This window comes from Phyllostomus discolor, chromosome 11, assembly GCF_004126475.2.
Source record: "Phyllostomus discolor isolate MPI-MPIP mPhyDis1 chromosome 11, mPhyDis1.pri.v3, whole genome shotgun sequence".
Classification (NCBI taxonomy): Eukaryota; Metazoa; Chordata; class Mammalia; order Chiroptera; family Phyllostomidae; genus Phyllostomus; species Phyllostomus discolor.
In genome coordinates, this window is record NC_040913.2 from 55,500,437 (window position 1) to 55,522,595 (window position 22,159).

At 35.0% G+C, this 22,159-nt stretch overlaps 1 protein-coding gene and 1 non-coding gene across 7 annotated transcripts in view; one reads left to right on the plus strand and one right to left on the minus strand.

The window, feature by feature from the left end:
- Positions 1 to 22,159, minus strand: part of NALCN (sodium leak channel, non-selective) — a 367,092-nt gene that overhangs the window by 24,924 nt on the left and 320,009 nt on the right. For all 6 annotated transcript variants that reach the window (XM_036011432.1, XM_028526407.2, XM_036011431.1 and 3 more), the window contains 9 exons: positions 19,630 to 19,750; positions 19,440 to 19,538; positions 13,632 to 13,725; positions 13,013 to 13,119; positions 12,732 to 12,806; positions 11,935 to 12,054; positions 3,430 to 3,498; positions 2,274 to 2,422; positions 1,343 to 1,436 (listed from right to left, as the gene is read on the minus strand). In XM_036011432.1, the coding sequence (XP_035867325.1) occupies positions 1,343 to 1,436; positions 2,274 to 2,422; positions 3,430 to 3,498; positions 11,935 to 12,054; positions 12,732 to 12,806; positions 13,013 to 13,119; positions 13,632 to 13,725; positions 19,440 to 19,538; positions 19,630 to 19,750 (928 nt within the window). The remainder of the gene's footprint in view (positions 1 to 1,342; positions 1,437 to 2,273; positions 2,423 to 3,429; positions 3,499 to 11,934; positions 12,055 to 12,731; positions 12,807 to 13,012; positions 13,120 to 13,631; positions 13,726 to 19,439; positions 19,539 to 19,629; positions 19,751 to 22,159) is intronic.
- On the plus strand, positions 5,697 to 5,803 carry LOC114508985. The gene has a single exon (XR_003685562.1). It is a non-coding gene; the product is annotated as a U6 spliceosomal RNA (small nuclear RNA).

Sequence of the window (22,159 nt, forward strand, 5' to 3'; positions counted from 1 at the left end):
TAGAAGCATAATGAGAATAAACTGGTTTCCTCTAAGAGATGCTCTGCCATCTCCATTAGCCCCCAATGATAATTTGTCACTGTGATGAAAACTGTAGAATGTCAAACAAAAGAACATTTTAAATTTTTTCTCTAACTTAAGTAATAGGATAAGATTTTAAGAGGTTGTGTTATACACAGAAATCTACATTCAAATTGTGCAAGGAGAAGCCAGTGATCCTTATTTCTAGAGCACCATTAGGAGATGTTATGACATTCCTGACTCAATAACATGCCAACACCTACCTCTAAGGGAACCTTCTGGTTTCTTTTAGCTGGACAGACTAGCTCATTCTTCTGCATTTCCATGGCATTCTGCTTATTCTGTATTTTGAGTTTATTTAATTATGTCTAGTATTATATACTATGTATCCAAATTAACTCATATATAAAGTTCCTGCTAGGCACTAGGTTTCTTCCTAGTGTTGGGGACAGATTGGTAAGCAAGACAAAGACCCTGTCCCTCCTTCATGTTGCTGACAGTCTAGAGCTGTGCAGTCCAACACAGTAGCCACTAACTATAAATTTAAATTTATGTTCATTAACCATAATATAATTTAAAATTCAGTTCCTTATTTTAACTGGTCACATATCAAGTGCTCAATAACCACATGAAGGTAATGGCTAATGAATTGGACAGTGCAGATGGCCATCATTATAGAAATTTCTTTTGAACAACATTGGTCTGTAGAGTAAGGAGATGAAATAAACAAATCAACCTAATAATTCATGATAGTTGTAATACAAACTACAAAAGAGAAATGTAAGGTGCTATAAAACATGTAACTAGTAGTCTTAGTATAAAGAAGGATTGCTTAATGAACTGATGTTTAAAGTGATATCTGAAGAATGATGAAGTAGCCTAGAAAAAAAGAATGTAGCTCAAAGCCCTTCACCTGAGCTCCTTGAGGATGCTTTGGAATCACTGAAGCCCTGGCACCCAGTATGCTCAATACAAACCAGGGGATTCAGTGCATACCTGTTGAATAAATTGAATTAAAGAAGCAGAATTCCAGTTTGTACTTGACTACCAAAACATTGAAGGTGAAAGGACAGAACAATGCCCATATAGTACATATTTATTGAATGGAACTACAATAGTTCAAGTTGAGTTCACTGGGTAGTCTTTTTGCATGTCCATACATTGTAATGCAAAAAAGAAGCAATTTTATGGACTTAAAGATCAGGATATGTGTTTTGTACACAAAGTCTTGGTGTGAATAAAGATACAGCCAATGTTGCATGGCCAACGAGTTTCACCTGATTCTAAGGTGAGACACTGTTAATAATAATGAGATATTTACCATACAATCATGCATAATCTTGTTCCAGTCTTCACCTGTGACAATTCGGAAGAGCACAGTAATAGCTTTGCCAGCTGAAGAGAAGTTTGCATGCCTAATTTAAGGAAAAAGACAGAATGTGAATAATATAGTTGTCATAAAGTAGTAAGGTTTGTCACCACCCAAACAGGTGAATTTTGGAGTAAATTTGGTTGCTAAGTAACCATTTTGAAAGGTTACACCCTCTTTTTGTTCATTGTCTATACTTGTTCTCAAGTATAGCTGTCTTAATAACCCAATCCTAGCATTGTGCCACCAATTTCTTGCCATTCATCTTAACTGAGGGAGCAAGCTATGAAAATATACAGTGATTCTTTCTTTAACATGGATTATGCTATGAAAGATGGAGCTGCCATGTTTCAAATGTCATCTCTGCAACAACACATATGTATATATCATTTGTGCTCTAAGGATTTTTCTTTTTTACATTATGAGACACTTTTACAAAATTTAAGGTCATCTTTGAAAAATGTTTTTTATATGATAACCATTTGAGGGTTCTAACTTCCCATGCTTAACTAAAAAATAAAAAAAGGAAAAAACCCAATGTCATCTCAAAATTATTTATTAAAAATAATATATCATTTTTTGGCAGTGTGTGAATAGAAAAAAATGCTAGAATTCACAAGGATATCACCAGTAGTTATTCCTGCATGGTAGTGGACTTATAGATTCTTTTTTTATTTTATTCCTGAATTTTCTGTCTGTAAAGTAAACATGTATACTCTTTTCAATTAAGAAAATGACCTTTTTAATTTTGTTTGAATTTCCAATTGATTGCTTCTCCCTTGTCCTCCATCTCTAATAGACAAGAAGCATTCAGATGTTTATTCTGATTTCATTACTAAAAAGTTTGCTGGATAAATGAATGTAAAGATAAATACACACCAACCTGTTAATGTTCTCTCCGTATTTCACAGTACCAAATAAAACAACTCCAGCAAAGGCATAACACAGCAGTAATAAGAACATTCCCACGATGATAAAGAAGCTTTTATACATGCTGACGACCACTGTCAGGAGGAGCATCTTCAGCGTTACCTGTATGGAGATGGAAATGGAGAGGGAGACAGAGATGGAGAGAAAGACAGGGAAAGAATATTAATATTCAACTCATTAAGTTGTGGAGAACATGGGAAGTAAACAACATTCAAGTAGGTTGGCACAAGAGTGACCCTCAGGATATCATTTGAGAATTGCTTCCTATTAGCCATCAAATCTGAATATTATTCACAAAACCTTTGACAGAAATTCTCCTTATATTTTTAACTATTCAGTCTTTTCAACCAAATTAATAAAAATTCATCTTAAGAGTTTTAGTCTTCTATTCTCTCTTCTTGTGTTCTCTTTTTCTCTTTTTGCTCTCTTCTAATTTATAAGGGCTATAAATTTGAGGGCTGTTGCAAGTAGACTCAGTATTCTTCCACAAGTGGATGTTCATAAAAACAAACCTAAACAATGGTGAAATACTAAATACTATCAAATATGAAGCATGTTGATTATGTGGCTATATGAAATGAATATGACAATGTCAGTATCAAAAAAGGAAATTACTTTCAAAATGAAAAATATGTGTGGACTGTACTCATATGTATGCACATTAATAAATAATATAAAGAAACATGGAATCAGAGAATTATAAATATTTATTAAAGATTATTTTTACTGCAATAAAATAACTTTATTAAAAATAAAAACTAAAAATAAAGAAATATTAAGAAAGACAACTGGTTTTCGCTTTCATCCCTGATATGTTATATTTAGTTGATGATTGAGTTTACTTAGCAAATATGAAGAATAAATAAAGCAACATGTCAGGAAACATATAACAAGATAACTATCATTTTAATGATTCATTTACTACAAAAGAATCATAAACTATCATGTTTAATGATTCATTTTAATATTAAAATTTAATCATTTGGACTTACGGTGTCCAGCAATTTGTTAACTACAATACTGAAGACCAGAAGTCAGCTAAAGTTAGTCATTGCTCCTATCTGCGCTATTTATACTGCCTTTGGTGCTGTTTTTCACAATGTACTTACATGCTTTCCACAGATGGAGAAAAACCTAAAGACAATCACGCATGCGCCCATCATGTAGGTATATGCATTCTGAAATTTAAAGAGAAGAGAGACTCTCATAATTTGCACAAAAGATCTTGTTACAGTTCCACTGTTCATTTTGAGTCTTCTGTGAAATCTACTGAATAATTAGTTTTATAAAATGTGAAAAATCCTATAATAAATTTATCTCAAAAAGGTGCTGAAAAGGTCACTGCCAAAACTCATGAATAAATATTAGCTATAAAATCAAATCTTAAATTAAACTTTAGTCTCTCTTTTGCTCAGATGAATTCTATATTTTAAAACTTATTTTTACACCCTTGCTAGTGCAGCTCAGTGGATTGAGTGCTGGAATGCAAAGCAAAGGGTCGCTGGTTCAATTCCCAGTTGGGGAACATGCCTCAGTTGTGGGCTGGGTCCCCAGTAGGGGATATGCAAGAGGACACCACACATTGATATTTCTTTCCATCTCTTTCTCCCTTCCTTCCCCTCTCTCTAAAAATAAATACATGAAATTATTAAAAAACTTACTTTTACATAAAATAGTGACTAACTTTTTTGAGGAGCAAGAACAACCTAGGATAACAATGCACATAGGGAGTCAAGTGAGATGGGATGTAAAGGAATCCTGGCAGAGGGAGCTCAGGTGTTGTAAAGAATTGCTGGTAGTCAGATTTCTTCACTCTGAAGGTCTATAGAAACCTCTGGAGACCAGCTGACTATATGTCTGTTAGTCTAAGATGATTTCAGAGATGTTTTCCCTGTTAGAAACACATTCAATATATGATAAAAAGCAAGAGAAGACTTGGTATGCTTTATGACTAAGAAAGCTTAATCTGAGAAACAAAGATCCCACTGATTGTAACTGTAATAATAAATGTGTCATTAAGCTGGTATCACAATGTGATTTTTCTTGAGAACTCTTGCCTAGGCCAATGACAACAGTCATAAGATGGACACTTGGGAAGTAGGTCTGGTGAGATCTTCAGTGAGGTGCAGGGAAATGAATGTCTGTACAGAATCATCTCTGAAGGGGAACAAGGACTACATCTTCTGGTCCATTGCAAAACAGAGTGGAGGAGAAGATGCATGCTTCCAAGCCAGAGGTTCCTGGAGAAGAACAAAAGCAGTGGGGCAGAAAAGGCAAGTTGATCTTTTTGGTATGAGATATCCTCTCTGGCAACATTTAAAACTAGGAGGCTTACTTCACTTTTCTCTGTGGACTGAGTACCTTTGAATTGCAATTTAGAGAAACATAAAATCATGGGCCTTGCTGCTCCTCCTCTTTATGTTAGCTCCAAACCTACTACACATACCTTCTTGCTTTAAATTCCAGAAGTGATTAACACCCAACAGTGACTTGGGAGTATTTAATGAATGTCTGCCTAACTTTCCAGGGTGTGCAGTTCACAAAAGAAGTGGCTGTCTTTGTTTTACTCATTACATTCTTCTCAATTCCTAGCAGAGTGGCTTACATGCCAATCATGCTCAAAAAACATTTATTGTTTGAGGAAATGAATCATGGTGACTGAGGGCCCACCTGGGCTTGGCATAGCTCATGGCACTGAAGGTGTCAATTGCCTTAGAAAATAAAACACAAAGCTCCCTGAGCACAGCAATTTCATACTAAAGCAAGGCCTTTGGGATGTGTAAATAGGTTCTGTGCACCATGAATCTTTTCCAGAGGATGAGAGAATGAATAGAAGAAAGCAGGGAGAAACTGATATTATTGCTTTTGGATAGGATCAAGAAAGACTAACAAAAAAGAAGATATTTATAATAACGTGTTATAGGTTGGTATAATTTTTTAAAGATTTATATTTATTTATTTTTAGAGAGGGAAGGGAGGGAGGGAGGAGAAAGAAAGAGAGAGAGAGAGAAACATCAATGTGCAGTTGCTAAGGGTTATGGCCTGCAACCCAGGAATGTACCCTGGCTGGGAATTGAACCTGGGATACTTTGGTTCCCAGCCCGCACTCAATCCACTGAGTTATGCCAGCCAGGGCAGTTGGTATAATCTTTACAGTTAGAAAAACTTCACATTCTTGATTTTCATAATGCTCATATAGAACATGTGGATTATGAAATTATATTCTCAGTTCAGAGTAGAAAACAGAGAATCATTGATGACAAATAACTTAATAAGGCTGAAAAATGGTATAACACTACACTAAGGCCTAGCATTATCTAACATGGTAACCACTAGCCACATGATATTATTGAGCACTTGAAATGTAGTGAGTCTAGTGCTCTCTTCCACAGCACATATACTAAAATTGGAACAATACAGAGAAGATCTGTATGGTCCCTATGCAAGGATGACATGCAAATTCATTTTGCATTCCATATTTTTAAACTCAGAACAGATCAATTTAAGAAGCTGAGGCTAACAAGAAGAGTCTCACAAACAATGGGAAGACAAAGAAACAATCCCCAAATGAAAAGAAAGGAGAAAGCCTCAGAAAGAATGCTAAATGAAATAGAGGAAACTCAACTATCAGATATTGAGTTCAAAACAATGGTTATCAGGAAGCTCAATGAGCTCAGAGTGAATTACCAGAAACTACAGAGAAACTGCAATGAACTCACTGCAAACTATATCAACATGAAAGGAAATAGAAACTATCAACAAGGGCCAAGAGGAAATAAAGAATACAATTTCTGAACTGAAGAATACAGAAGAAATCAAAAGCAGGACTGATGAAGCAGAAGATTGGATCAGTGAGCTGGAGGACAAAGTAGAAAAAAACATCAAGAAAGAACAAGAAAAGGAAAAGAGGCTCAGAAAGAATGAAGAAGGATTAAGGGAAATGCAAGACAATATAAAATGTAATAATATCCATATAATAGGGATACCAGAAGGAGAAGAAGAGCAAGGGATAGAAAACCTATTTGAAAAAATAATGATGGAAAACTTCCCTAATTTGATGAGAGAAAAAGTCATACAAATCCAGGAAACACAGAGAGTCCCAACAAGAGGAACCCAAAGAGGCCCACTTCAAGACACATCATTATTAAAATGGCAAAATTGCAAGACAAAGAGAGAATGTTAAAGGCAGCAAGGGAGAAACAAGAAGTAACATGCAAGGGAGCCCCGATAAGATAAGCAGGTGACTTCTCAATGGAAAGCTTCCAAGGCAGAAGAGAATGGCAAGAAATATTCCAAATAATGAGAACCAGAGGCCTGCAACCAAGGCAACTTTACCCAGTAAGGGTCTCAATCAAGATAGAAGGAGAAATAAGGAGCTTCCCAGACAAAAGAAGTCTAAAAAATATATACCTCCAGCAAACCAGCTCTGCAAGAGTTGCTAAATGTACTGCTTTAAGGAAAGGAAGGAAAAGAGAGAGAGAGAGAGGGGAACACAGGTATGAAAATGGCAATGAATAAGTACCTATCAATAATAACCTAAAACATAAATGGATTAAATGCTCCAATCAAGAAACACAAAATAGCTGAATGGATAAGAGAGCATGACCCACCCATATGCTGACTACAAGAGACCCACGTCAGGACAAAAGACCTACGCAATCTGAAAGTGAAGGGTTGAAAACAAATTTTCCAAGCAAATGTACAGGGAAAAAAGCTGGGGTAGCACTACTCATATCAGCCAAAATAGACTTAAAAAACCAGGCCATAAGGAGAGACCCAGAAGGTCACTTCATATACTATTCAAGGAAAGAATCCATCAAGTAGACATAAATGTTGTAAATATATGTGCAACCCCACATAGGAGCACCCAAATACAAAAAGAAAATCTTGGAGGACTTCAACAAAGATATGGACAACAACACAATTATAATAAGGGATTTCAACATTCCACTGTCAAAAATGGACAGATCTTCCAAACAAAATATCAACAAAGATAGTGTGGCATTGAAAAATGCCCTAGATCATATGGACTTAACTGATATATATATATAGAGCCCTTCAGCCTAAAAATGCTAAATACACATTCTTTTCAAATGCACATGGAATATTTTCAAAGATAGACCACACAATAGGACAAAAAACAAGCCTCAACAAATTCAAGAAAATTGAAATCATACCAAGCATTTTCTCTGACCATAAGAGACTGGACATAGAAACCAACCCCAAGGGGAAAAAAAAAAACACTCAAAATCATGGAGATTGAATAGCATGCTATTAAACAATGAATGGGTCAAGAATGAAATTAGGGAAGAAATCAAAAAGTTTCTGGAAACAAATGAAAATTAACTCACAACAACACAAAACTTATGGGACAAAGCAAAGGCAGTCCTGAGAGGGAAGTTCATAGCAATACAGGCCTACCTAAAAATGATAGAAACATCTGGAACAAACATCCTAACCCTACACCTACAAGAACAACAACAAAGACACCCCAGATCAAGTAGAAGGAAGACATAACCAAGATCAAAGCAGAATTAAATGACATAGAGACTAAGAGCACAATTCTAAGGATCAATGAATTCAGGAGCTGGTTCTTTGAAAAGATAAACAAAATTGACAAGCTGATTTAAGCAGATTCATCAAGAAAGAAAGAGGATCCAAATAAACACAATCAAAACTCAAAAAAGGAGAGATTACAACTGATACCACAGAAATACAAAGGATTCTAAGAAATTACTATGAAGAACTGTATGCCAAGAAATTTGAAACCTAGGTGAAATGGACAGATTTTTAGAAAAATATAATCTAGAAAAAAATATAATCTATAACTCAATGAAGAAGAAGCAGAAAGCCTGAACAGACCAATAACAACAAAAGAAATTGAAGCAGTAATCAAAAAACTCCCAACACACAAAAGCCCTGGACCAGATGGTTTCATAGGAGAATTCAACAAAGCGTTTAAGGAAGAGCTAACCCCCATCCTTCACAGACTATTCAAAAACATCCAAAATGATGGAAGACTCCCAAACTCTTTTTATTTAGCCAGCATCATCCTAATCCCAAAACCAGATAAAGACACAACAAAGAAGGAAAACTTCAGGCCAATATCACTGATGAACATTGACGCTAAAATCCTCAACAAAATACTGGCAAACCGCATCCAGCAATACATTGAAAAGATCATACACCATGACTAAGTGGGATTCATCTCAGGGATGAAAGTATGGTACAATATTCGTAAATCAGTAAATGTAATACATCACATAAACAAAAGCAAAGACAAAAATCACATAATCACATCAATAGATATGGAAAAAGCATTTGATAAGGTACAGCAACCATTTATAATAAAAACACTCAGCAATGTGAGAATAGAGGGAGCATTCCTCAACATAATAAAGGGCATATATGAGAGACCTACAGCTAACATCATACTCAATGGGCAAAAACTTAGAGGTTTGCCACTAAGATCAGGAACAAGACAAGGATGTCCACTTTCACCACTCCTATTCAACATAGTATTGGAAGTTTTAGCCACAGTGACCAGACAAGAAAAGATAATAAAAGGCATCCAAATCAGAAAGGAGGAAACAAAACTGTCACTGTTTGTAGATGACATGATACTGTACATAGAAAATCCTATAGACTCAGCCAAAAAACTGCTCAACCTAATAAATGAATTTGTCAAAACAGTGGGATACAAAGTCAATATCCAGAAATCAAAGGCATTTTGGTATACCAACAATGAAACATCAGAAAAAGAAATCAAGAAAAAAAATCCCATTTGATATAGCAAAAAGAAAAATAAAATACCTAGGAATAAACCTAACTAAGAAGGTAAAAGACCTGTACTCAGAAAAGTACACAACACTGAAGAAAGACTTAAGGAAAACACAATCAAATGGAAACATATACCATGGATGTGGTGTTCATGGATCAGAAGAATTAACATCATCAAAATGTCCATACTACTCAATGCAATTTACAGATTCAATGCAATACATATTAAAGTACCAATGGCATATTCGACAGACATAGAACAAACACTTCAAAAATTTATATGGAACCATAAATGACCCTGAATAGCTGGTGCAATTTTGAGAAAGAAGAGCAAAGTAGGAGGGATCACAATACCTTATACCAAACTCTATTATAAGGCCACAGTAATCAAAACAGCCTAGTACTGGCATAAAAATGGGCACATGGACCAATGGAACAGATTAGAGAGCCCAGAAATAAACCCAAGTCTTTATAGTCAATTAATATTTGACAAAGGGGGCAACAACATAAAATGGAGTAAAAATAGCTTCTTCAACAAATGGTGTTGGGGGAGCTGGACAGCTACATGGAAAAAAATGAAACTCAGTCACCAACTTACACCAAAATAAATTCAAGGTGGAAAAAAGATTTAAATATAAGCCATGACACCATTAAAGTCCTAGAGGAGAACATAGGAAGAAAAATCTCAGATATTCCATGCAGCAACATTTTTACTGATATATCCCCTAGAGCAAGGGACATAAAGGAAAGAATAAACAAATGGGACTTCATCAAAATAAAAAGCTTCTGCACAGCTAAAGAAAACAGTATCAAAATAAAAAGAGAACCAACTGTATGGGAAAACATATTTACCAATGGTATCTCAGACAAGGGTTTAATCTCCAAAATATATAAAGAACTTACATGACTCCACTCTAAGAAGACAAGCAACCCAATTAAAAAATTGGCAAAGAACTTGAACAGCCATTTTTCCAAGGAGGACATACAGAGGATTCAGAGATACATGAAAAGATGCTCAGTATCACTAGCTATCAGAGAGATGCAAATTAAAACCACAATGAGATAGCACTTCACACTGGTCAGAATGGCCATCATAAACAAAGCAACAAACAACTAGTGTTGGAGAGCTGGTAGAATAAAGAGCTGGGAACCCTAGTGCCCTGTTGGTGGGATTGCAGACTGGCACAACCACTATGGAAAACAGTATGGAATTTTCTAAGAAAACTAAATATGGATCTGCCTTTTGACCCAATAATTCCACTGCTGGGATTACACCCTAAGAACCCCGAAACACCAATCCAAAAGAAACTATGCACCCCAATGTTCATCGCAGCACAATTTACAATAATGAAGTGTTGGAAGCAGCATTAAGTGCCCATCAGGAAATGAATGGATCAAAAAACTATGGTACATTTACCCAATGGAATTCTATGCAGCAGAAAGAAAGAAGGAGCTCCTACCCTTTGGGACAGCATGGATGGAGCTGGAAAGCATTATGCTAAGCAAAATAAGCCAGGTGGTGAAAGACAAATACCATATGATCTCACCTTTAACAGGAACCTAAATAACAAAACAAAGAAACAAGCAAAATATAACCAAAGTCACTGAAATAGAGGACAGGCTGATGGTGACCAGAGGGGAGAGAAGAGGGAATTTAAGGGGACAGTGGGAAGGGTTCACAGGAACAAACTTAAAGGACACATGGTCATAAGCTAAGGGGAGGGTGGTAATGGGAGGGAAGCGGGGAGGGTGGAAGGGGGGACTGGATTGGGAGTAAAAAGGAGAAAACTGTATATGAACAATGATTAAAATAAAAAAATTAATTTAATAAAAAAGAAAAAATGTAGTGAATCTAAATCAAGACATGTTTTTAATGTAAAATACATATTCAATAGAATATTTTGCATAAAAAAGCATGTAACATCTCTCCCTCATAGCTGGCATATTGAAATAATAATCCATGGTGGCACAAAAGTAAGTTTATAGCTGTGAGTACACAAAACATGGAATTTATTATTGTATTATTAATTTTTTAACTATTGTAATATTTTTCACACAAACAAGTGTAACATACTTTTGCCTCACCCTGTGTTTGGGTATGGCGGGTGTAAAATATATTATTAAATTAAAATTTGTTACTTTTTTATATTTTAAATGTGGCTTCTAGAAAATTTAAAATTATATCTGTGGCCATATTTTACTTCTATTGGACAACAGGTCTCAAGGTCATGATCAAAGACACTCATTGCTGTATATTTTGAGCTTGACCTTGGATTGAATGGAGGCTGAAGGCATTTAGACCAAGCAATGAGAACTCAGGTATAGAGATGGGGAAAGATGTGCTTTAGAGAAATGGTAGCTGGGGATCTAGTAGAAAAAAAAAGCAGGAAAGCACCTGAGAATCACACTGTGAAATACTGATTATCATGCAGTGGCACAGATGCTACACTTCAACTCAGAAAACAGGGTTTGAGTCTTCTGATACTAGCTTACATGTGAATTTAGACAGGTTTCTTAATTTGTTTTTGCCCTCTCTCATTTTTATCCTTTGGCAAAATGAGGGCTAAGCCGGAAGAGCTTTAAGGCACCCATTTGAATACTCTAGAACTTTGAGAGGCCAGGTTTTGTCTGTGTGAAGAGTATGAGTGTGTAGACATGTACAACTCTGTGTGTATGTACTAGCATGTGTGAAGGCCCATCTCAGTCAAGGCTGGATTTTAAGAAGATTAATCTGACCTCTGTAAATTGGCTGACATGGAATGAAATGAGACTGAAAACAGGGTTACCTTAAATTAAATTATGGTATCAACTAAAATAAATAATTATGCACATACCAGAAGGGCAAAGTGAAGTACCACCCAGACAACACCAAGTGAGGTCACCAGCAGATCATAGCGATTTCTTCTACTTTGCCAAAAACCAGCAGGTGACATGGCTATTATCTTCATTGTGACCTGAGGGAAAACAATGAAGAGAGTAAGTCAAGACTGAGGGTTTAGAACATATTCAAATGTATCAACTTGAGTCACATTAATATTTTAAAGGATATAGCAACCCAAGAAAAGAATTTATCACATGTATAAAATGGCTGAGTAGGTAACATCTATATTCTCCACTCTGTTTTGTCTTTGTTTTATGGTCAGTTTGATAACAAGGCATTTTTCTTCCTCAAGTAAAAGATAGTAGATTTTGGGAAAAATTGACCACTACAGAGTGAAATAATGATAAGAATATGCTGGAAAGTGATATGTCATGAACCATACATTAAAATAATCTTGTCTGGACCACTCCCTTTGCCACCACATTGCAATTTGTGTCCTTGAATTACAGTGGTTTGTGCATTTCCCCCCAAATATTTGAAATCAGATAACTAGACAGGCCATCATTTCATTATAGCAATTAACTACAGTTTGCAATTCCTGTGGTTAGAAAAATCTGAAATATAAAATGAAGTCTTTGTTCAAGTTAAGCAGAAGAGCCTCAAAAGGAAATACCCTAAGAGCATGCAACCCCCCTCCAAATAAAATGACTTCAGCAGCAATGGGACACAGAGCTGAAATATGCCATCAAAGGAGGACACTTACTCTAAAATGAGCACCATCCCCACTGCCCCACAGACTCATTTAGGTACCTCTAGAACAAAGATGAAGGTGAAAACCACTGACATTGTTGCCAAAGGAACAGTCACTGGGTCCTCAACATCCCACTGGAAAGGAAACAGCACACATGTCTTTGCCCATATCCATCAGGCACAAAAAAGTTCCCCTTATTTCTCCCATTTGAACACAACTGTGAATTTAAATTTTTAATATAAAGAGCACAGATTGTAGTAAATATGACCACTTGCAATATTCTAGGATGCACTGATGAATAAGAAATTCATTCCCAGAGTCTTAGGGTGAAACAAAGTACCTTGACAGACAGCAGCACCGACTGGGCCAGGACAAGTAATGCAATTGTCCTCTTAAAAAATGGATGCTGGGTTATGTCATACATCTTGGCTCTGAAACCATCATTATCTGGATAAGAAAAGTTTAAGTTTAAGCGAGGACATTTTAGACCTAGGTCACATTAACTTTCTTGTGTTTCATTTTCTTTAATGCTCATCATAAAAACCCATTACATTTCCCCATCCCCACAGCTCAATCTATTGTATGTTTTGCAGGAATGGCTGGCTCTGAATATTTAAAATGATGGTGCATGGCACTGTCTGTATTGAAAGGAGAACCGCATCATTCAATTTCTTTCAGTTTAATACACTTCACTCATATCTTGAAAAGGCAAGCACAAATATTTTATTTAAAAATTCACTTTTCCATTAAGGCTTATCCTGAGAGCACTGAAGCACAACCTTTGGGTGGTTGATTTTAATAGCCTATGGTGAGATCTGTAGTTTGGAGCCTCTTTCTATATTAACTTATGCACAACCACCTAGTGACCTTACGATTATTATTTTAATTGAAATCTTAGACTCCTGGGGAGTCATGAACACTAATGCCCAACATGAATAAAATCAGAACATCTTTGATACCCGGGCGAGGTGGGAGATGAAGAGGCTGTGCTATCTTCAGTCGGCTCTTCAGATCTTCCCATCTTCTCTGATCTACAGTCAGAAGAGCCGTCCCCTTAATAAACAAAGGAAAGCAGAAAAAGGCCTTTTGTTATGTACCCCACACCAAGGACATTGCACGCAGGGTGGTGATACAAACAGACTAATTTAGGGGTTAAAATAAAGATATTCTTCAAATACTGTAGTTTGATAAACAGGGTCAGAATTCTCAAACTTGTTTTTGAGATGACTTCCAAAAAGGATGGCCACGGGATTCACAACAGATTCAGCAGCCTTCAATTGGCATCTTTGAATGTTCCCCAGGTTTGGGGAAATCTAAAGGTTTTCTACATGATTAAATTTTCAAAAAGGGATCTTCACATTAATAGTGATTAGTTTGCTTTTATTTCATAGCAGAAAATGCTTGAGCAAAATTATAGCTTCTCAGTGCTGCTGCTTCTGGGTAAGTATATTTTGTTTTTAAACATGTTTTTCAAACTGATTCTGATTATGTGCAATTGCAAAATTGTTTTTAAATGGTAGAAAGACACAGAAATTGTATCTCTAAGAAATTAGTAGCTGTGAAAACTGGCTGAATAAAATCAGATACTCTTTATTATATAATAGGTACTTCATTAAAATGCATGTAAATATATTTTATTACAATATATTTAAAAAGCAGAAGTATAATTCAAGAAACTTGGTAAAAAACAAACAAACACACCATTCTTCCTTTCTTCCTTCAGAGCTCAGGACACTCCTTCAGGGGTGTATCATCCTCATTATGTTTTCAAACTTTTGCTGATTATATAAGTCTCAATGCCTAAAAATGTATTTGTTTTAAATTTTTTAAAATTATATAAATGTTATCTAATAAGTACTTATTTGTGGTTTGTTTTTTATCTTCATTGAACACTGTGTTTAGTACAACTAGATACTAGATCTAACTGGTTTTATTTTAACTCATAGAGTATCCCACAGTACAAATATATCAGATGTTACTCATTTTAGGTTTATGGACTATAAACAGTGTTGCAGTAGATACACATTTTCTGTGTCACCATAAACACCTACGAGCATTTCTCTATGGTATGTCTTTAGGAGAAGAATTGCTGGGGCCTCAGAATTTATGCATTTTTACACTTTCTGTATATTACCAAGTTACTGTCCAAAGAGGATAAGCAAGAAAATTTGCCACTAGCAACCTCCAAGAGTTTCCATTTCCTTATATTCTTATTAATACTGGAAATTATCAGACATTTTAATTTGGCCTTTTAATGTGTGTGAAATGTATCTAATTTAGTTATAATATTAATGAGATGAAGCATTTTTGTATGTATAAGTGGTGATTCCTGTATCTTCCTTTGTGAATTGCCTGTTCTCATTCGTTGCTCATTTTTGTATTTGAATATTTACTTTTTGATGTTTTGTAGAAATTATTAATATATTATGGACACTTTTTAAACTGAATTTACTGGGGTGACACTGGTTAACAAAATTATGCAGTTTTCAGGTGCACAGTTCCACAACACATCATCTGTACGCTGTATTGTGTGTTCACTACTCCAAGTCAAATCTCCTTCCATCACCATTCTGGATACTATTATTTTATCAGTTATCTGAGTTGTAAATGTTTTCTTAGTCTTAGCTTGGTGGTTTTTTTTAAAGTTTTGCTTTTATCATTCAGATAAAATGTGTCATTTATCATTTAGCAACTTCTCATTTTAATGTAATCTAAGTTATAAACTTTTTCCTTTATGGATGCCACTTTTTGGGTAATGTCAAGAAATCCACAAGTACTCCAGGATAAAAAACTCAATTTTACATGGCTAAAAATGGTTTATAATTTTGCTACATTTTACATTGTTAGGTCTTGTATTCATCTGGAATTCATTTTTGAGTAGCTTGTGGGATTCTAGAAATAAGTTTATTTTTTAAACCTAGACAATTAACTGAAAATCACTTATTGATGGTCTCATCTCCACTGATTTGTTGTGCTAATTCTGTTTTTATATACATGGGTAATTCCTGGGCTTTCTGTTCTGTTCTGTAGCTCTAGTTTTCTATTCCTGTAACAATACTGGCACAGTTTTACTTACTTGTTACTTACTTTACTTGCTTGTTTTCTTTCCTTTTCTACATTTTTTGTTGATGCTCAACCTTGGAAAAAGGTTATCAATTTAATTTTTAAAAGAACACACTTTTGTCATCCTTGAACTTTTCTATTGTTAGTTTTTTATATTTTATTACTCCCACCTACTTTCTTTAATTTTACCATTATTTTTATTATAGTTTGTTGATTTTGATATTTGACATATTAATAATTAATCTTTAATTATCCTCTAACATGGGGATGTCAATCTCATTTTCACTGGAGGCCACATCAGCCTCGCAGTTGGCTTCAAAAGGCCAAATGTAATTTTAGAACTGTATAAATGTAACTACTCCTTAACTAGGGACAAGGAGCTTGGCACTGCCGCCACGTAGAAACAAGGTGCTGGGTTGGATATAACAAGGTGGAGGGCCGGATTTGGCCCATAGGCCTTGTGTTTGCCACCTGTGCTCTAATGTATATACATTAAGCTCCAAATTTCCCTCTACTGATTTATCTATATCTTGTGTTTTCATATATGATTTTTAATACATGATTTATGTACATATTTTGTGATTTTTTTATTCTGATTTCTTCTGTAACTCATAAATTATTTAGAATGTTGTCTTAATATTTGCAGTTTCTGAGGTACCTTTCTGCTATCTTTTTTGCTATGGTATAGAACTTGTTCTATACCTTATCAATTTTTTGATAATTATTATTTTATGACTTTGTAGAGGATACATTTTATACTTGAAAATTGTAAGAGTCAGTGTTCTTTTTGTGTCCAGTAGATCAAATATTTTATGGTGTCAAATTTCATATATTATTTCTTTTTTCTGCCTGATCTGTGAGTCTACTAGAGAAATATGTTAATATATTTCACCATAATTATGGATTTTTTCTAGCTTTCTAAAGTAATTTGAGTAATTTTTGTTTCATATATTTTAAGGTTCAGGAGTTCTATATTTTTCTGAGGATTCATTTCTTTTACAATTATTTAATTACACTGTTTACTCCTAATATTTGTTTTAAATTAATTTTTCTGATATCAATATTGCTAAACCACTTGTCTCATTAACTACAAATAATTTGTTCTCTGGATGCTATGACAGGAATAACACTCATATTATTCCATTCTTATACAAAGCAAGTTATTTTGGAGCTGAACTCTGAAATAATCCAAAAGAGTAACAAGCATGGTGATATCATTGATCATTGTATGAAAACTCCAAAGGTTGATTGTTGTTAAATTAAGTGTATTAGGCCTGGCTGGCATAGCTCAGTAGATTGAGTGCGGGCTGCGAGCCAAAGTGTTGCAAGCTCGATTCCCAGTCAGGGTACATGCCTGGATTGCAGGCCATGACCCCCAGCAACCGCACATTGATGTTTCTCTCTCTCTCTCCCTCCCTTCCCTCTCTAAAAATAAATAAATAAAATCTTTAAAAAAATTAAGTGTATTAATCAATTATTATCTTGTACTAGGGAAATATATGTATTACTATATATATATATCTGTGTGTGTATATATATACATATACATACACATATACATATACATATACGTGTGTGTGTGTGTGTGTGTGTATATTACTGGCATAGACTTTGAACTTTTTGAACAGGATTCCATTTTCTAGGGAAGATATAATATTACATGATTCTGAATTGTGAAAACTTTGCTCCCAAAGCTTACCTTATTTCCCTCTATCTCTCTATCACTTATATCTCTCTATTGCCTATACATTTGAAAATCTATTTATATACTTTCGGGTATGATCATTAGAATGTGGGCTCCATGAGGACAGAAATCTTTATGTGTTCAGCTTGTTATGCTCTCAGAGTCAAGAGCAGTGTCTGGCACCTAGTAAGTGTTTAAAGAAATCTGTTGAATGATAGGATAATAAATGATAAATGTTACATAGCAGCTCAAGTGCTACCATCAAAAAAACTTGCAGGAAAATGAAAGCCTTTTTTATAAAGTTCACATAAATTAGAAATGTATATGTCCTATTGGCTAATCAAGTTTGTAATGTCTGGTAATATGATTTCTTTTCCTTTTCCTCTTTTTCTAAGCACTCATTTGAGCTTCCACACATGCTCCTTTTTCTTAGGCAAAGATGCTCCTTTTCTACTTCAGAACAGAAATACAACCAGTGTTGGAAGTAGACCTCCACTTGCTTCAGACACTCTGAGGTCAAGAACTACATTGTCTCCGTTATTCAACTTTTTATGTTGTTTCATTTATGCTGCTGAATTGTGAGCTGCCATAAGACCTAATTCTCAAATCAGGTGTGTGCTCAAAGGGCCTTGTATGGTGTTAATTGACTGATTAGCTTCTGCTCTTATTCCAGAATTCCCAGTGTCTGCTCCATATCAAGGCTCAAAGGCATCTAAAGGACCCATCTTCTTTCTGCTTGGTATTAAATTGAAGCACTGTAGGGCTTAAAGAAACTCATTTATGAATGTATTAAATAGGGGGGCTGGGTGAATGATCTCTATCCTTTCTTACTCTAAAATTCCATGTTTCTGTGGGTTATAGCAGTGTTGGGACCCAAAAGGGGGATTTTTAAGTCTCACTCTTTGAAAGTCAGAACAAAATGACATCCTCATTTGGCACACATCAAAGGCGCCAATTGACTGAGTAACTGGCATCACATACGTGGAGCCTGGGGAATTGTGAATGATACAGTCCCACACATAGCTACACAAACCAAAGATCTCTGATGTGATGTGAATCAGTCCTAGCTATGAATAACATGGCGCAGCATGAAGCTATACAGCCACATCTAGCTTTAATTCAGTGCAGGATGACAGTAGACATTTTCATATCCTTGAAAGAATCACAGATTCTTGGAGTTATAGGCAACACTTCTGAATTCTGGCCCCATTTCCTATTCCTTATTTTACATCTCTAAGTTGTTTTTTCTTCAACAGTGCATTTCAAAATTGTGAGACTTAAGAGTAGCGTATCAAAACCTTAGTGAATAGGAAGTGCTCAGAAACTGTATGGGTTTCAATTATTATGATTTTAGAAGACTGACCCTTACACGACAGAGGGCATGTCAGCCATATCCAGGATAATGGCATAGACTGTGCCACTTAAACTCATGTGTGTTTGGAAGGAAACTCCACTTGTTCTTTTTCCCATTTGTGAGCTCTTGTACTGATCATTTGAGCTGTTATGCATTCAGCAGCTTTCTGAGTGTATATAGCATGCAAAGTATTTACATGAAATTAGAAAATATTCTTTTTAACCTATGATTAGGATTTTAATATTTCTACCACACCCCCCTCCCCACCTCATCAAAATGCTGAGTTAACCTACTGAGTTACAAAGAAGCATCCAATTTACATTTTTCATTAGAGTAACATTACCTGCAATCACTGCATCAGCTTCTGCTATTGAATTTTAATAACTTGTTGCACAGCCCTTCAATTTGAACAATAGGAGATGTGCCTTTCAGTTGTCATGAATGAATGACAGTGTCAGAAAATGAGGAAATTTAGCAAGAGAATTGTACTCTTAAATAATGAGCCTGAAAGGCAGCAATGAGGTAGCTTGTGAAATAGTTACAGAGATTATTTACACTGGTCACATTACAATTTAATGGGACATCATGCTGTGTGTGCAAAAAAGAGCTTAAAGTGAGTGGCTAGAAAAGAATAAACTCTGTGGTACTCAACCTGAGAATTCTTACCTTGTTTTCATTGAAATTAGCAATAACTACTCCAACAAAAAGGGTCAGTCCAATCATGCAACCCAGGAATACAAAAACATGAATGTAGATTCCATGCATCTGTATAAATGAAAAATATGGTTATTCATCAAAGCAAGTAAAAGCAGCTGTTGAAAGGATTGTGTTCAAAGGATTCCATATGCTTGCTTACCGGCCCCACACGATGAATAATAACATCCCTTACTTCTACCCAGCCTTTCAAGGAGAGAACTTCAAACAATGCCAGCATAGCATTTCCCACATTGTCAAAATTAAAGTTCCGAGGATTCGCCCTGAAAGTCAGAAACAGGAATGTTCTGTGAAATTCTGATAAGAAGCACCCTAAGGCAAGTATCTGTAATTCTTTCCAATCTTGGGCGCAGTATTACATTTACCACTTGGGAGATGGGTTATATGGGGATTCATTTGCTAAATCATACTGCTGTGTTATAAATAATTAATTATGTAATTAATTATTAGGTAATGATGAGGTGCTCTCCATTAAAAAAACAAAATGCTACCAGCCTCAAGTTCTAGCTCGAGAGGTTAGCTCTGCAAACGTTTCCTACTTGCCCTTATTATCCCAAGGACTGGAAATACACTTTCTAAATTAGAAAATAGGAGCTTTAGAGTTTAGATATGAATTTTGAAATTGCTTTTTAATTGGACATCTTTTTTAAGGCATCAGTTACAGTTTTCCACATCAGTACAGAAAAGTAAAAAGAAGAGAAGTTTGGCCACATTATTTTATTTTGTATCCTCATGTGAACATCATACTGTAACATAGTGATTCATTTAGAGGTTACTGAGATGACAAGGTATATTTGCTCATAGCCTTTGTTTCAAGATCACTGTGTCCCAGTTAGATTTTTTTTTCTCATGTATGCTGAGTGTTCTCAATGGATACTTCCTGTAGACCCCAGTGCACATTTTGCTGTTTACACCCACAGCAGATTCCTGATTTCCAAAACACTGTGGCCTCACTAAGTTTTTCAGCAGCAGAGGATGTCACATTTCTTGTTTTTCTGACACATGTACATATTTTTTCTTCACAGTTACAAAAGTGATCTTTTCTACTATAATATATTGCATTTCCCTTAGTCATTTTAGGTCTTAGCTACCATTTTGGTTGCTCATAGAAGACTTAAGTGGTTTTTTTCTCTTTTCCCCTTATTAGAGGCTATTTTATTTTATTTTATTTATTCTTTTAAATTTTATTTTAAATAATTAAAAGATTTAGACAACCACACACTGGGAAATCATGACTATCACTACCTTTCCTGAATTTGAGGGAGAATTGAGATCAGGATTATTGAAGAGAGTAGCCTACTGAAGCTTATCTACATTATATGTAGATATTTTCTCCTAATAGCATATTTATTAAAATTTAACCTTCATAAAAGGTAACTCATGTGGGGGTAATCTGGTTTAGTATTTTTCTACCACCTTTTATGTTTTCTAAACCACAGACTAATCATAGGATGTATCTTTATAAGTTTTCTTTTTTAAATACTAAATATATTGAGATCTACTAAGAAAAAAACTGAAACTGAAACTGACTTGCTCTTAAAGGTATAAGGCTATTTGGTCAAAATGCTTTCTACATGATGCAAAAGCCCTACTCAGAAATCCATATTTTAGAATTCTGATTTATATTTTAAGTATGATATTAGAAGTATATTCTCTTGGATTTTTCCAGTAACTTTTTCTTTGAAAGTTTCAGTTAAATTTAATATATTTTACAGCAGACAGAAACTATAAGGATTCTACAGATGCCACTGTTTTCTTGAAAAAGGATTTTTTTAACCAACTGAGCCAGCTCTCATATCTGATGTAGAACTTCTCTTCCCTATCCGTTTTCTTTCTGTAAAGTTTCTTTTTTTTAAAGCTGAATTTGTAGGAACCCAAACTACATTTAGGCATAGCTTAAATATATACTTTTTGGCTAAACCAGGAAAAATAAAATAGAGTATCATAGACTTAAATAGTTGGAAGAATATATCACATTTAAAAAATAAATATTTCTCAGCTTTAATCATATAAAAGGTTTGTTTATGCTTTATTCATGCATCTAAAATTGGAAACTTTAAAACTTTGCCTACAACCACTGAGAACTTCAATGACTCCCAGACATAATCCATTACTGACATTTTACCTGTAGCTCTTCATGATTTGGAAGGCTGTTTGAATATCATCTTTTCTGGTTAACTTTTAAAAGATTATGATCTTGTCTATCTAATTCAGAAAACTAAGGCATTGCTTCTGACCTCGAAATTTGGTTAGTCTTTTACTTCCCAGGGAAAAGGACTCCAAGCTTCCCAAGATAATGACAAGGAGAATTGCTCCTTCTTTTGGAAGATGGAGGCACCAGGGAGGAAAGGAACTTAGTCTCTACCATTGGATGTGAAAATACAGGGAATGACATTATCTGAAATTGCCCTTTATATCTTACATCTCCTTGATCTAAAGAAATCAGAACCCTTTTGTACTTCCTAGAATACACTGATATACATATATACACACACACACATATATATATATACACATATATATTTTTCTTTTTTGCCATGCACTTTTGCAATAGGAATTTGTTTCCTCAGTCTGCAACACCTTACTTCTGCCTAGTCTTTTGGATTCACCTGCTCACGACTTCTCCTTCTTTCAGATGCCTAATTCCTATTCAACCTTCAAAAGTTAACTGA